Source organism: Coturnix japonica, chromosome 2, assembly GCF_054131305.1.
Source record: "Coturnix japonica strain WE chromosome 2, WE-NBRP24, whole genome shotgun sequence".
In the NCBI taxonomy this organism is placed as follows: Eukaryota; Metazoa; Chordata; class Aves; order Galliformes; family Phasianidae; genus Coturnix; species Coturnix japonica.
In genome coordinates this window covers 118,418,316-118,435,451 of record NC_140664.1, presented here as the reverse complement: position 1 = coordinate 118,435,451, position 17,136 = coordinate 118,418,316, and the positions used below count along the sequence as shown (strand labels likewise).

Genomic DNA, 17,136 nt, shown 5'->3' with positions numbered 1-17,136 from the left:
TCTTCAGGTCTGCAGAACCCCCCTGTGCATGTAGCACTTCTCGAGGAGAGGTTGTGCTGTTCCCCACAGAGACCAGACACGATTTATTCCAACTCAGTTTGAAGGCAATAAAATGCATTCTCAGACATTCTTAGCATGTTTAAGGAGTAACTTGAAGTTTGGTTATTGACCTGCCTTATGCATTTTTTTTCCTGGTTATTAGAATGCTTTTCTATGAAAATATTGTTAAATTCCCAGTATCCATATGTTACACAAATAAGCAATAAAAGGGCTTTCCAAAGCAGGACAGTGCTAAGCACTGTAGCTGTAAATCTTGGACTATCAGAACGTCATACCATTGTACAATATATCTACTATGAGTCATCCATTAAACTGTGTTCCAGTCAGAAAGCTGGCACACAGGGACTCAGGCTAAGATTAATGTTTTAATATACTTTTAAACCATTTACAGAACAAAATGTACACAGTTGCTTAGAGGGTTCCTAGGTTTTGTGTTACGAGAAAGCAAAATACGAAATTAAGCAACGAGGGATATTTTTAATAGCACCCCTACTCGTGCCTACACTGCAAGAAGCAGCCAGCCTGGAATTAGGCATCATGGGCAGTGATTAACACAGCCACATCCAAGCACTCCAAGCTCCCAGCTGCAGTCACTGTCCTGTGGCTGCAGCCTGGAACCCGGCAGGATGGGGCTGAAGTCCTGTGGGGTCCATGTAGTGAACCTGGCACTGCAGTAAGCAGAGAGCTTACCTTACAGTAAGCAAGGCAGAACAAATCTGCATCTGCTCAATTGGATTTCTTAGCTGGGGCAAATCTCTAGTGGATCCACACACCTTGCAGACACAACACACAGTGCTTTGCTATGACAATCTCCTGTGAAAGTCCTAATGGCTTTTTGTGGTCACTGTCACCAGGCAGGAGGACTGCTGGGTTAGATAGTAGCAGCAAGGTGAGTTGACGAATAGCAAAATTTCCCTTCTGGATGCTAGTCGGTCCCATGAGCTTAATGAAGTTGCTAAACACACTGCATGTTAAGAAGGAAACAAAAGAAGGAAATCTGAAGAAAGGAGTTAAATAGGACTGGAGATGCAGAGATTTTTGATGATTTTGATATCAGCTGATCTGGGTGTGCTCACTTCTCACTGCCACAATGGCTGGTCCTTCAGCCAGTCTGTGGACAGTGAAGGTGTGTAAAAATGTGGAAGCATGACAGACTATTCACAGGAACATTTGAATCCGCAGTTTGGTCTTCATCCATGCTGAGACTGTGGGTATTCCTGGCTTTTCTTGCAGAAAAGATGCAGGCCCCAAAGCCAAGAACAAACCCCAGGGTCTGAGGCCTTCAGCTGCAGGACCACAGTGCACTTTGCAGTACAAGATCCTTTCTGGAGGAAACAACGCATCCACCAAGTAAGAGGTCACATGTAGGGAAAACTGCAGAAATAATAACTGCAGAATTTGATGGAGCCTGGGTTGTTTTGACATGGAAATACCTTGAGTTGGGACTACATGAAAACTATCATCTCTCCCTTTGAGATGCTGCTTTGAGACACTTGAACCTACTAAGAGATACAGCTTTAAAAGAAGAGAAAGCAAATGCAACATATAATTTCTGAATTATTCCTAAGGAAAGGAAAATGAGGAAATTTGTCCCAAAATAAATACTTAGTCTCTTAAATTGTTTTTCCTTCCCCCTGAAGCCAGCTGTTAATTTGATGGTGTCTTACAATTGAGAAAATAACCAGAATAACTTTGTTGTGGAAGCTCAGATCTTTCTCAGAGGCGGTGGCTGGCTGACTTCAGTCCAGATATAGTTGTTCCATAAAAACCACAAATGTTCTTCACAGGAGTGTAATTTCTGAATGCTGTGAACATCTTTTAATCATCCATACTTCGTCTTCTGGGCACGGCGTGGCACATCACATTAGTGAATCTGACACCACCAGGATTACACAGTGCTTTGTTTTCTCCATTACTCTGAGAGTTTTGAGGATATAAACAAGAATATAAAGACCTTGGGAAAAAATGATGGGAATTACTGCTCTGTTTCATGCCATTTAGACACTGACAGCTCTGTCTTAAAATGAATGCAGATATTATTCCAGCCTGAAAATTTGTCAGAGTTCTGCATTAATCTCTCTGAATTTCATTGTGGGGAGAAGTCTTGATTGCTCTGAGGAGTTTTGCATTTGTATTATACTTCAGAATAGCTTTCATTCATCCCTTTGGACTTGCACTGGTTGCAGAGATCCCTGTGAGTATTCTACCTGGGAAGAGGATGAAGAAAAAGATGAAGATGTACTGAGATGAGAACCTCCAGAGATTCTTTAAGAGGGACAGGAAAGTTCTGTAGATAGTTTAATGAAGAATCAATTTAATTTGACAAGAATGGAACCTCCTGAAGTTCAACCCTGAGCATGACACAGGAAACAACACTAAGGATCAAAGCACCCTTATCCTCTATGGAACTTCATCCTGCAGCTTCCCAAGGGGACTGCTGGCAACCATAGGCCACACAGGCCAGTATTTTTGCCATTTATCTTCCCTGGTGTAAGTCACGGATCTCTCATTTGAAAAACATATATTTTAAAAGCCCTAAGGCTCTCAGCCTACATCAGAAAGAACAGAAAATAGCAAGAGACAAAAACTGTGTGCAATATTAAGATAACACTGTTGCTGAAATTCTGTGAATCTCCTGTTTTCTTGGCTCTCATACCTTGTTTATTCCTTTGAGAACGGGGGAAGGCAACAGTGCTGTAACCCCACAAATCACAGTAACTACTTCACAGACTTATCTTCCCACTCAGCTCCTTTTTATTTCCACTACTCTTCCATAATAGGGAGGAAAGCCTAATATGCTTGGGCAGTCAAGATTTTCACTTGTACTAGTCAATGGTGAGACTTTCTGTAGTGCTCTAGTGTCCATGAGACTACTAATTTTTTTTAATAATACTAGTACAGTGACCTTGCTTTACTCATTGTAATGCTAGTTTGAACTGCTTGGGAATGGGAGGGGACTACATGCTGCTGGCCCTTTTAGATGGAGGAAGAATGAGCTGCACCAGCAGGAAGAGTTGCAAACTAGTTCAAAACCTTTAAAGTTTATCTACAAAAGGAGGCAAGAATGGGATTCAGCATTCCATATCCCATGTCTACCTCAGCAAGAGGCCCACACAAGGCTCCCAGGAGCTTCCAGTGGAGGACTGCTACTTGCTATGGATTCCATAAAACCACAGTTGAAATTGATTGAACCTTTCACATCACACAATGTCAGAAGTATAGGAAAAACTGCTACTTGGAAGATGAAGGCACTAGGAGCTGCCTGGAGAAAGAAAGCAGGCATTCCCTCCACTAGAACAACAAAGTGATAAAAATACAATAAGATCTCTTGAAGCTTTTCCAGAAGTATTTCTATCTAATTGCTGAGCCATTACTGACTTGGGTCTCATCTGCAAACACAGTGGTGCTCACAGAGCTGATCAATTATTCAGTTTCAATTATCAACTTCTCATTAGCAGAATTATCCCTCCAGTCACGAGTTGTATCTTCCTTTATCTCAATCAGTATTTGGTATTAAAATTACTAGTCTTGTGAAGTAAGAAAAAAATGAAAAACACAGATCTGATATGCAAGGCTATATTAAAAGATTAGGCAGCAAGAGTTTTATTTCTAGGCTTTTTAACAGAGAACATAATGTGTTGTTTATAGACAACTCTTCTTCTGGAGGTCATTCTCAAAAAAGAAGACACACCTTCCTACAAAATCTATTCCGGTAACAGTACAATTAATGCAGTTGCTACTTCAGATACAAGATGAAAAGAATTACTGTACATAACAGCTTTCAATACATATATGCAAGTATTCGTGCATGCGTTCCTGCTCTTTTTGTTCAACCTACTATTTATTTATTTATTTATTTGCTTCTTCTTATATGGCCATCTGGGCTCACATCTTTCTCTTACATAATTTCAGTTCCAGATAAATCTGATATATGTATATATATAGAGAGAGACAAAGACAGAGAGAGAGAAATGGATAACCAGAAAATGGGGGAAAAAAAGGGAAAATTGGAATTGAGATGTGAAAGGGTTTGACGTACCAATTTACATGAGTAGAGCAACCAAACCTTTGCAGCAAAACATACGCGAGTAAAGATGCATTATGATATATCATGCAAAAGATACTTTGGGTTTTCTCACACTTATTGTATCCAGATTCAGGAAGAATGTGTGTGCCTTGATGTTGGGGATGAAATTTCTTTTTTCACTTCTCCTGTCTTTTCTCTTGGTTATTTAACAGAATCTTCTTTCTTCTTTGCAAATGATATGGATTTGTTGATATCCTCATAAATATGTATTCACTGTAAGTACTTTTCCCATGACATTGCATATTTAAGAACTGCTGCGAAACTTTAGGCGGAAAAAAAAGCAGGAGCTACTGGGGTGGAAACACATTTATTATTTTGTGGAATAAATACCATCAACTTCAACTCTGAGTATGGCCATAAATACAGGATATCTGTGACTCCAAAATTCTTTCCACGCTCTTCAGTATTTCTGTGTATATATTTGAGGTAGGAGCCAGATGCACAAGATTGTCAAGATCAGAAGATGCACAGGAAGAAAGTGAATGAATGTGGCACACTAGAGGAAGTCACAAGTAGCCATACTAAAATGAACTCAATAAAGCAGAGGAGGGAACAGGTGTAGAAAAATACTAACTATAAAGCCTTTATTTACGCTGTTAATCAGAATCAAAGCCACTTTCTAGTGATGTTGGCAGACATGTTGGTTTGGTCTGAACATATTATCTTGCTGCCTCCTTTGAGTTTACTCTCCATACTTGACTGCAGACCAAAAAGAGGAGACCCCAGCTCCTCTTCTCCCCAGATTTGTATCTCTGTTCTAGACAGCAGTTCACTACTGAGTCAAACACATGCAAATTGTGTTTGGAAGAAGAAAGTGCAAAATAAAGCCCTTGTTCATCAAAGCAATTAAGTCAGTATGTAACTGAAGAGGTGAGGCTACATCTAACCCAGATATATTCAACTGTGCCTACCTGTGAAGGGCATTGGCTTGGCCAACTTCCACATGCTGATCTCTTTTGAATCAGAGCATATCCAGCCACCCAGGCCCTCTCTAGGGCCTGTAGCCTGGAAGTTGCCTGCAGGCATGAAGCTCTGAGTGAGAGGTGATTGCTTATGGCAATTCTATAGTGCTCATTGCCATCACAACTGAGGTAGGGGCTTTGTGAGCTGACGCTCAGCACCCTGCTGTTTGTCCTGTGGCAATGTGGTCTCTGTGACTGGTGATTTTTTATTTTTTTTTTCAGTCTATATATTTCCTGCTTTAATTAGCTTATTTAACTGGGAGCACATCTGAGAGAGATAGGTGATTGGATAATATCAAGTGCTAAAGTTTAATTACTTTCATAAAATTAGAAGCAGATAAATAGTTGGGGCCGTAACTGAACGACCTTTACTAGAAGACAAGCTGATTGGTGTTGTGACAAAACTTGAGAGATTCCCAGGCTTGAGCTAATTTTGCATCAGCCAGGGCTGCAGGCACAAGGCAATGACTTTGTTAGAGAGTATAGTCAGAGCTGGGTAACAGATCTGCCATTAATATTTATCAGCTGAAGGCTGGCTCAGGTTGTGCTCTGATAGGACTGAACCACGCTGTTGCTTTGATTTGCCACTTCCTAAGAAAGAACACAGTGAACAGATTTTTGCAGGGGGAAAGGAGAGGGTTGAAAAAAATTGTATCCCTCTTCATCCTTGCACCTCTCTATCATGCATGCTTGTGAGAAATGGCAGTTGGGCAGTCCAAGCATCTGTCCTTGGGGGGCTTTGCTGGGAAATGCCAAGCAGTTGCTGACAACAGCAGTGGGGATCTGACACAAATTTGTATAAACAGTCTGTAGCAAGTCTGAGGCTTTTTCCTACTGTACCAAATTCAAAGCTTTTTACTGCTGGGTGAAAGATCTGAGCAAGGTCAATTCTGAGAATCTGAATGCTTTGTGCCTGGCTATCATTAACTGGTGAATGGGCATACCTTGTTTTGATTCATCCATAGTAATTTTATATGAGTGTAAAGATACAAAGAAGGATACTTACAGGATCCCTTTTCACAAGGCCTGGGTTAGGCACAACGATGATGAGGTGGGCAATGGTAAACATGGAGTTCAGCACATAAGAAAAAAACAAATTCTTATGCAGTGTTATCCTTTGACAGCTGAGACTCCTGAAAAATATGGAGCACACGTTGTAAATTATTATTTTTCTTCTGAAGTCACTTTAACAAGCTCTTTTCTGGCAATAATTTCTCAAGAATGCCTTTTGGCAAGGCGTAATTGGAAAACACATGCCTTGCATTGCAGCCGTAACCTCTGACAAATTTTTTTGTTTTGTTTTTACACCTGTTTAGTACCACATGCTTTTTAGCCATGTTGCAAAGAGCTATCCAGCTACATTCTCATTCCTTGATGCCTTTCTTTATTTCACAGTAATCAAGATATTAAGCGGTGAAGCAGAACCCTGAGAATTATTAGACGTGCATGATGCAAGTAGCAAAAATTAGGACCATTGCTTGATAAGTAACTGTTCCCTGGAGACTCAATTTCCCAAATATTCAGATGAAGATTATTTGCTGCTTTAGGAATTGGTGATGAGAACACTGTGTGGGAATCCCTTTAAATTTCAGGGGGATTTGGGTTGGTATCCTGCATGCCTCTGACACCAGCTGAAGAGGTTGTTTTCCTGCTCAGAGGGAGCAGCAGCATGGGGGGTGGTGGAGGGATTTCTGCTATTGAGGGTAGCAGAATTTCCCAAGGTTACTAAATTCTTGCACAACTAAATCATGACTTCAATTTCCATCGTGAACCATCTGTCCTTTCCAATTCCTACCAAAAACCTCAGACCACCCCCTTGGCCACCCCCGAGCAGAGAACAACTCCAGAGCTGATTGCAGAAAAGTTGTCCTGAAGCTGATAGATAATGATGTGATGTCCACCCTCACTGATCACTGAAAGAACGCTGGTGAAACCTGCAGGTAAAAGAACAGCTAAGACAAGCAAATATTGCTTCTTGCTGAGGCATGTAAGTCTTTCACAGCCTGGAGCTGTGCGCTCTCTGTGACATTCAGCTGTTCTGTACATGGAGGTTAATGCAGAATGCACTTTTTCTAAAAACAGAGAACCCCTTTCTGTTCTGCTTATCTATTTGTTTGCTTCTTTATTTATTTTCCTTTTTTTTTTTTTTTTTTTTCCCTCCTTGGTGACCTGCAACATATCTTTAAGTTGCCCTTACACTTGGCTGTGAGCCACTGGATGGAATTCTTCCTTCAGCTTAGATTGCCTTTCTGGCTACGGTTATCATCATCCTGCAGTTCTCACTATTATTGTTGATCTACTTTACTCACCAAGACACCCTTTTTGGTTTAGGATGTCCATGAGATGGAGGTCCCTGGGGCTAGAAGGAAGAGTATCTCTCTACTTTAGTCCTGATTCTATATTATTTTAGCATTAGCTATTGGAAGCTGTTGAGTACCAGATATGGGGCTAGGTGCACCTTCAGTTTGACCTCCTGTAAGATAGAATGTTGGGGAAAATAGACTGTTATTTGGACTGACCTATCCTACACTGTGTTCTTGTGCTTATTCCACTTGCATTTGCCCCCATCACAAATCAAGCATAGTGTTCCTCTTCTGCTCCTCTGCACTCTAATATTGTTTGTCTGGTCCCAGTTTTTTCCTTCTTCCTGTTCTCCATCATTACACTTTTTCAACCCTACTGGCATCACTTGTCTTGGGACACTACCATGTACACTTCACTCTCTGTCCTTCTCTTACAGTCCTGATAATGTGCATCCCATCCTCAATAAGTCAATTCAAATAAAAAATATATTCAAATAAATATTCAAATAAATCAAAATCAATCACTTAGAGCAGTTTCCAGCTCATGACCACAGAAATGCAGCCCCATGTCTTCCCAGCTGACCTTCTATGTGGCTACAACTACAGACAGTCAGTTTTTTGTGATAGTCCCTGCCATACATGTGGGCTTCCATTCTCATTCCTGTAATTCCTCACTGCTTTTCTTGGCTTTTCCCAGTCTTCCTTCTCTATAAAATTGGATTACCCTTCCAAATATTTTGCTCCATCTGCTGTCCAAACTCTTTGTCCTGCTTGTCATCATCCTTCCCTCAGTCTTTTCTTCCTTGATTACAGCTTTCATGTTAATGATCCAACAGCATCACAAAGTGTATATTTCCCTACCCTCACTTAATTACCTGACCGTTAGTATTTTCTATCAAAATGGCAACAGCACCTTCCTGATTTAGTCTGCCCAGAGGGGAAAACTCCTGTCCAGTCTTCTCTTCTTTCTCAGCATCTTCCCTTATAACAGAAAGTTTGGCTTCACTAATTTTCAGCTGCACTCATGGTCCAATTTGTTATATTCTATGCCTTCACCTCCCTTCTCCTATTAATCTTTTATCTCATTGAAAATTTGCCATCAATTCTGTCTGGAAACCCTCTTTCAGTTCCATTCTTATCCATCTACCCATCTTGCCCTGCACATGAACCTGTACTAAGCAGTTTGTGATGTTTTTTTCCTAGCAAAACCCAAGCTCATTCTTCCTACTGGTTTTGACAGTCACCACTGTTATTCTCATTCTCTGACCTTTCTTAGCTCTCTTTCTGCCTCTTTTCCATATTCTCTAATCATTCCTTGCAGGTGTCTTTGTAAAATGTTTTTCGTCCTCCACTCAACTTTCTGTATATTCCTTATTCAGCTTTATTAAAAATTATGCAAAAAGGCATGACTAAGCTAATCATACAGACCTAAAACTCCATCTCTCTTTATGTCACTATGCTTCTATCAGTTGCGTCTATGACTTTCAGTATCTCCTATGATTTGCACGTTTGTCCCACTTTTTCCCTATGCTTCCTATACTTCCTTTAATGGAGATAGGACACAGGCACCTTTATTTTTGAGTTTCTACCTCCACTTTTCTATTGCATTTATGATATTGATATCCAAGGCATTTTTTACACTATTTTCAGATCTATTCTGTGAATCTGTCACTAATCCTCAGTCGTGAATATTGAGAACACTGATTTTTGCACCCAGTCAGTTATTTTCCATCTTCTGGACACTAATTTAGTTTTTAAACAATTATTTTCATGCTTTCTACCATGTCCTCCCTGGAGAAAACTCCCAACAAACTTCTATAATTGATCCTTGCATACATTATCCTTCTTCAACTTCCTTTAAAAGCCTTGCCAACAATGATACTGGCAGGTACATTCACAACACAATATCTGTTGTTCTCACAGGCCTAAACTTACTGTACACCTCACTTATATTTACAAAAATATCTTTGTTTTAATAATTAAATGGGAAATGTTTTGGTGTGAGCTGATGCTTTTTTTTCTTTTTATTGTGTAAGACAATGATGGGGTTTCAGTCTGCAACTATAAAAATACTGGAATAGTGTTGAAATGCATGTAACTGTTGGGCACTCTGCTTTATGAATATTCTGCTTCCTATTATAAATTACTACTGCTTACCAACGCTCACCAATACTGACACAATATTCCCTTCCAAAAGTACTGCATCTGTGATGCCAGATAATTATGAATTTATATACTTCACATTCAAAGGAGAATAATCTCTGGAAGGAAAGACTGCTTATATATGGGAAGAATTTTTCCTCACATTCTGATAAAGAAACCTCTGCAAGTTATTAACTGACATGTCTACAACCAAAGGCTACTGTACAGCTCTGAAACCATCTCTTACTGTTTGACTGACTGACTGATTGATAGCTTGCCTTCTATTGAAGGTCAAATAATCTATCACTGCCATATCCGGACAGGAGAAGACAGCTGAATGTAACAAGAAGACTGCTCCTGTACAGCTTTACTCTTACTTCCTTATGATTTGAGTTTGGTTTCTTCTTTGTCCTCTCATCTTTTGGTGCTTTGTTTTGATCCCTTTTTCTACTTGTGTCTGTAATATTTGTGTTACAGATTAGTCACTGAAAGGAAAGGATAAGCAGAGGAGGAGGAAAGAGGGAGGCGTTCTGCTGTCAGGAAGGCTATTGTCAGATGAGTCTTGCAGTGTGGCCTGGGAATGGTCAGGATTGAGCTGTCAGTGATTCAGAACTCACGCTGAGTCAACCTGAGCCTGTCTTGCTCACTGCAAGGTCTCAGAAGAATGGAATTGCCCTTCTGGACCATTTTGGGTAGACATTTAAACCAAATCCTGTCCAAACTGCCCCAGAGAGCTCCGGAGCCTGGTTAGAAGATTTTGGATCCCAGTTTTTTTTAATGCACTACTGTAGCTGTGGTTTTGTGCTCTGTTTCTTAGAAGAGATGGGAATTCAGCAGTTCATTAGGCAATCTCTGTCTGTCTCTATATCCCATTAACACATGATCACAACCACTTATCAAACTGATCCGCTGGAAATTACCAGAATTAATAACCCATATTTTTTATTCACCTACTTTGAGCCCATAATCTTATTAAATTCCTAGGACTTTATGCAAAGTCCAACCATTGCATTTCCTGTTTCATACAGTTCACTAACTAAGTGAACACTCTTTTCCAGATTGTATGGACACCTTGACCTTATCCATGGTGAACTTGTTCAGGGATCAGCAGCAGATGAGGTAGTCAGGCAGAAGATTTACATAATGCTACTGAGACAACATTTACTAGAAAGCAAACAATCTGAATATACCCATAAATCTAACTAAGTTAAATAATACAGGGACTTTGAGGCTATAACTGATTTAAGCACTGGTACAAGTATCTGGGGTCTTGTGAAGCAACATTCACTGCAGATTTTTAAAGACATACAACCATCTCTTGGTCTCTAGAGGCAGAGGTTCAGCAAGAGCTTCTTTTTAACCCCAATTTTCTACAATTATTATGTACATTTAAGCAGGAATTTTGTGTTTGCTATAAAACAATGAATTCTACAAATCATATTTGTATTTGGGGCCCAAACACACACCACAGAAGTTTGATTTACGGAGACGATGATATCTTACAATCCAGCACGTAAAGAATTTCATGTTGTAATGAAGTTATTCAGTTATGATGCAACATGTGAAATCTACCAGTTCCAAGATACTTTAAAAATGCCATTCAGTCTAGACAAATAAAACCTCTGCATACAAGAGTCATACAAAACGTTTATACACTAAGCGGTTATGACAGAATATGCACTGGGTGTACTTCATTCTGATTACTTAGACTTACTGGTTACAAAAAGTTCAGTGATTGCAGAAATACCCTTTGTTTTAAGGTAATGCTACAAGATAGGAAAAAATGCCAATTCTTCCCCTTACAGACTTTGAAATTTCAGTGTGTGAAAAACTGCTTTCGAAAATAGTTTCTGTGGAGAATAAATCCTGCTTTTTTGAAAACAAAGCATATATAGATTCATGATTTTGCATGAGTGGGAAGGCATTAATTTAGACACTGCTCATAATTCACAGTTACTATCTTGGTCACTAAGATCTGAAAAAAAAAAAGTATTTGGTGTATTTGTTATATTTGGGTACCAATTTGATAGACTTGAAGGGTGGGGTATTTTTGGCTTTCAGTTTTATAGAAAAGTCAAACAAATAAAAACAAATAATAAATTCTGACCTATAAAAGTCATGCTTTTTTGTCCATCTGCTGAGAAGGTAAATAAGTATGTCTGGAAGTATTCTATGCTTCTGGATCAAATATATGCCTTTGAGCTTCTGAAATTGATGGCTACACAAAAGAATATCACATATCTTTCTATGAGAATGGTGATAAAGAAGTGACAAATTGTATTTTGAATGCTCATCAAAGACTTGTAAAAAAGCTTAGCGTTACTCTGACACAGGCCTATTTGTGTTCTGACATAGACAACAGATTTAGCTTCAAATATTTTCTTGCAGGCTCCAAAAAATACTCTCTTTATAATAACAACAGTGATGGCCTTTAATTGCTGTAGGTTGCCCTTATTGCATAACTTTCTCAGTACCTGCAGAGAAAATTGTGAAAAACAAAAATAGTTTGTATCTAGTCAACTAAGAAAACTTGCGAGTCAGCATAGCTCTGGATGTACAATAGCTCAAAGCCCTGTCCAGCAGTCATTCTCCAATATTTTCTCCACAGTAATTTCCCTGTATCTTGTTAAAACTGCTACTGAGAAATCCTCTTTGACTAGAGTGTGATTTAGATATGTCTAGATGCCTCAGATTTTCATGTTATTTGAAAATAAAGGAACAAATGGATTCCTTCATCTGCTAGAAATATACTGGCTTTCGTGTCTTCTAGTGATCAACAGTTTCCTGAAGTGAAACCAGAAGGTTGTTCTCAGACAGCCCCTCACTACTGATAGTGACTGAAACTGTATCTAAATGTCTGAGGGCAAATTTGAGCTCCCACTGCTCCTTCACTGCTGTAATAAACAGCATGAAACATGAGATCATTGCAACATGAGATCCCTCATGGAAAGAAGAAAGAGTGTTTGTAAGAAACACTTACTTGAAATAGAAGAAAATTGCCAAGGAAATCAACAGGGATGTTATAGACAAAGCATGGCCAACGATCGCCATATAATAAAGTATGAACGCCATCTGAAATTTAACAAAAAGAAAAGGCAAGCATGAACAATTCGCAGGCACCCATTTTTTTTTCTCATTGAGGAAGAATCTACAAAATCAGTCTATTTTTTATTTCTTTTCTTTCACAGTTTCTTTTGCAATATTCCTTTAATAGCAGCATTACATTAAATAGCAGGACTTAAGGTCTACAGACAAGATAAGTGTTTCTTACATAAGTTGACCTTTTTTTGCTGCACTGAACTCACTAGCAAAATCTCTGCCTAAACTATGCATAACTAAGTTTCCTGAGTTCTAAGAAAGCACAGCAGACATAATACATAAGGATTTTCAAAAAGCCCATGGCAAGTTTCCACCCTAAAAAAATACTGAAGAAAACAGGATTGGAAGAAAGGTTTTACTGTCTGAAAGACATTTAAGCAGCAGGGAGTAAAAGCTTAATGGTCACTTTTGGATGGAGATGAGTCAGTCAGGTGACCTCAGGATAGGTATCAGGGCTGGCTTTTTTGTTCAATGTATTCTTTAATGACCTGAGGACTGTTTACAGATCATACTTTGCTCTTCTAGAGAATAGTAATAGACTTCTCACATATCTAAGAGAGAACAAGAAGACACTATGTGAACTTCAACAAAGATAAAAGCAGGGACAAGCGACATAATCTTTGTCTACATAATGCTAAACTCTGAACTGGCAAACAAACTCAGGACGAAGAGTAATCATGGCCAAGTCTCTGAATTGCTGGCTCACTCTGTACTGTTATCCAAAGAGTCAAGAAAACATCAGAGATCAACAGGAACAGCCCTGGAGGTAGAACATCCTTTTGTCTATGTTTAAAACTTACATCTTATATCTTTCTGAACTCCTCACCTTAAGAAGGACATAGTAGAGCTGGAAAAGGTGGAAAAAAAAAACCAACAAAACAACTACAATAACTGAGGAGGTTGAATGTCTGTGCTATGACACATGGGTGTAAATTCCAGGATTCTCTAAAAAGAAAGGACAATTCATTGGTAGCTTATGATAAAGGTCCAAGAAGTCATGAAAGCAGCAGATGAGGTGAAAACTATTTAGGAGCTCCAACCACACTGCAACAAGATACACCATGGCAATAGTGACACTAAAGTAAACCTTCCTGTTGTGCAACCAGCTAGTCTTGTTATCACTGTAAAAAACAGTGCGTATGAATAGATAACCAGGAGTTCACTTTACTAATATCATCAAAATCTATGGTAGGCCTATCCATATTTTGTGTGCCAACAGTGAAGCAAAATCACAGGACAGCACCTTGGCATCAGAATGCTGCAGTATTTAAATGCCATACAATGGTCTCAGCCAAGCTCTAAAGCATCATCTAGCTGTCAGAATACTGCGGGAGGCTAACGGCTTGCCAAGCTTCAGTGTTCCATTTTTTTCTGAAAGCACTAATATAATATCAGCCTGTCCTGAAAAATGACTAGATAGCAGGTTCTTCTGCTGGGTTTATTTTCACCTCTATTTCATTCATTTTTCTTTTATGCACGGGCAATTTTCCTTTTTCAATGATTAGATGAATTTTTTATGACCACCCTCCTCTAAGAAAAGCTTGCAAGTACCTGTGCAGCATTTTGAGCGTGGTTTCTTTATCATTCCCTCTTTGCATCCTTTGTATGCTTTTGGCAAAGAAAGAAGAATAAAGGGAGAAGACAAATTTCATGCAAGTCTTTCATTTCAGGCACATTCAGCTAATATCTGGCATGCTTCTAACTGATTTCCATAGTCCTGAGTTCTGCCACTTACATTTTTTTTTTGGCATTTCCAAGCCAATTGAGAATTGCTGTTGAAAACAGGTAGGAGTAAAATTCAGAAAACAAAGCTATTCTTCAGAGATTGTATGACTTCAGTCATATCCTGCATTCGTTAACCTAAGAGGTGCGGTGGCCTGCTTCATATTTACAACAAAGTCACACTTACACCATTCTGGCTATGTAGATATGATACAAGTATCACTCAGTGTGCACATTAACTGGAAAAATTCTGAATCGCCTGCTTTCCTTCCACAATGACCAACCACAATATTCTTCTAGCCATAAATATTTCTAAAGTTTTGCGGGTTTTTGTTGTTGTTTTTCTTGAGAGCTCCAGCAACCCCGGAGTGGGCAGATCAGAGTGTAGAGAAGAGAGATTTCTTAATGTGGAGGAGTGGGAGAGGTTTTTACCTATATGCATGTGCCATTTCTTTCACTGTATACTAAGTGGTGGCTGTATGATATGAGACTGATACAGTATTAAAGACTGAATTTAATTTAGAGATGAATTTTTGTGGATGTTTTGTTTGTCTGTCTCTCCTGTATACAATCCTCAGCAAATAACAGTTGTGAGTAGCAAAAGATTCCAGGTAGCTGCATGCAAGTCCCAAAGCACTTCTGGTGACACAAACTCTCTACCTTTTAGCATACAACTGCTAAATCAGTTCAAAGGTATATTTGGGACTCAGCATAGCTTTTGTGATCACTCCATATAGTCTTACCATGGTAACTGTTCAAAAAAAGCTTTCCACATACAACAGTGAAGACAGATCAGAAAGTACTGACCTCTCAGGTAATAAAGCTTATGGTCTATTACTGCACTTTCAAGAACCGGATGTGATTTATTTTTTAAGTGATTCCAAAATACAGCAAGTTATTATTTCCAATTAGCTTCAACAAGCAATTAACTATTTTATTAACCTCTGCACTCCTTGAAATGGCAGTCTCTGATGGCCCTTCTGATACACAGGGCTTATAATGACTCACCATTTTTTTATTTTATGCACTTTTGTGGGTATGGAATACTTGAAATAGAAACACTTAAATGCTCTTCCTCCCATGTCCCTCTAGACTTCTCTTGAGGAAAGAGAATTATCAAATAGAAATATCTTCTACTCAGTTAATTAGACTCTCTACAGATACATGAAAATACTCTAGAAACCAAGAACACTCCTGGTTTTTGAAGCCTTGGAGTGAAGGTCATAATCCTACTTGGTATTTCTGTACAGATACATTCTTTCTGCATTTTCCATTATTTTTTGTTTCAGAACAATCTCAAGGGACGTATCATTTTCCGTTGTGTTCTATCTGCACTTTGCTTGAATGATATTCAAAATTCTTCTTCTGGAAGGCACTGGTAATAGGCAACAGAACTAGATTTTTTGCCTCTCTACACGGGCCAACTTCTTGAAAAATGGTATTTTTATGGTGCTTGCATTTAATGCCTCTGTGAGCTAAGATTCTTACTATTACTCTCTCTTTGTTGCATAGGTGAGCCCCAGTTTACCATTATGATTCCTCATGCTGCAAAAACTTTTAGAATTCACCTCCTGCCTAGTCCAGTAGACTTTTCCAAAGCTCTGTATGCTGGATCATTACTAAGTATAACCACTTACGGGTTTTTGGCCGTATTATAAAAGATCCTCCAAGACAAACCCCAAATCAAATCACTTTCTGATTTTCCCTGCCATTATTCCAGAGAGTCACAAATTACTCTGTCACAAATCTGTATTCAGATTTTCCTGGAGCTCCGTTCACATTTGAGAAATATGTTTATTTTCATGAGCTTACCTAAATTCTTTTTTAAAAGCTGTTCTCAGATTTCTTTCCCCTTTCTTTTGTTGCTTTCTGACTTTGATCTCCTTTTTCAGCTTAGCAGTTGGAAATACTGATTCAAATGCTTAATTTATTACCATAAATAGTCGCACTGACTTCAGTTAAACTATTAAATATAAATGTGTTCAGGTTTGTAGAATTTTCTGGCATAATGGTATCTTCATCAATGTTTCTATTCAAAGGGACTGAATAAAGGGTGATATTCTTTGCTTATGAAAACAATCTTAACCTATTTTAGGATTTCCAGCCCTGCTAAGAAGTTATCAACGGCTTGGAAGATTCTGGTTACTGAAAACAAAACTGAAATTCTAAAGGATCCTTTTATAACTGTTGGATGGTCAGGAAAAAGAACACAGGGATTAAAAAATGCATTTGAAAAATGCAGCGAAGTTGATGAGATGAATTGCTACTAAATCATCCAGCCTGTAGCAAACATCTATTAGGTCTAACTTAGATCTAAGAATTCATGAAATAATTGTAATAAGTTATTAGGGAGCCAATGCTATTCAACAAATAAATGCAACAAATAAAACTAAAAGATGAAGATGAGTCTGACCAGCTTCATAGGTGCCCAGCCAAAAACCATTCCAAGACAATCGCTGTCTTTTTAACTGTAGCATACCTTCAATTTTTCAGAAGTGAAAGAGTTGCACAGAGTGTAGTTGGACCAAGTTCGGTTGCTCTCAGGATGGCGGAACCAGTTTCCAGTTTCATCACAGTATTTTGAAGCTCTTTCTGATGGTAAAGTGCAATAATAATTACTTTGTTAGCATATTACACATTAAAAATCCTTGAATGAATGCAACAGAGTATATATACCCAACCTTAACTCAGATGCAATTATTTCCATGTTGATAATTCATTTAAAGAGGCTGTTGAAACTTGCTCAAACTGGTACTCCCAG

The 17,136-nt window shown here is 38.7% G+C and overlaps 1 protein-coding gene across 5 annotated transcripts in view; it reads right to left on the bottom strand.

Annotated features, from left to right (window-relative positions):
* CALCR (calcitonin receptor) overlaps positions 1-17,136 on the bottom strand; it is a 136,001-nt gene that overhangs the window by 31,471 nt on the left and 87,394 nt on the right. For 4 of the 5 annotated variants that reach the window (XM_015853563.3, XM_085538624.1, XM_085538623.1 and 1 more), the window contains 3 exons: positions 16,855-16,967; positions 12,535-12,626; positions 6,116-6,242 (listed from right to left, as the gene is read on the bottom strand). In XM_015853563.3, coding sequence (XP_015709049.1) covers positions 6,116-6,242; positions 12,535-12,626; positions 16,855-16,967 — 332 coding nt within the window. Of the gene's footprint in view, positions 1-6,115; positions 6,243-12,534; positions 12,627-16,854; positions 16,968-17,136 lie in introns of those variants that run through there. The other variant, XM_085538625.1, reaches the window with a different exon arrangement.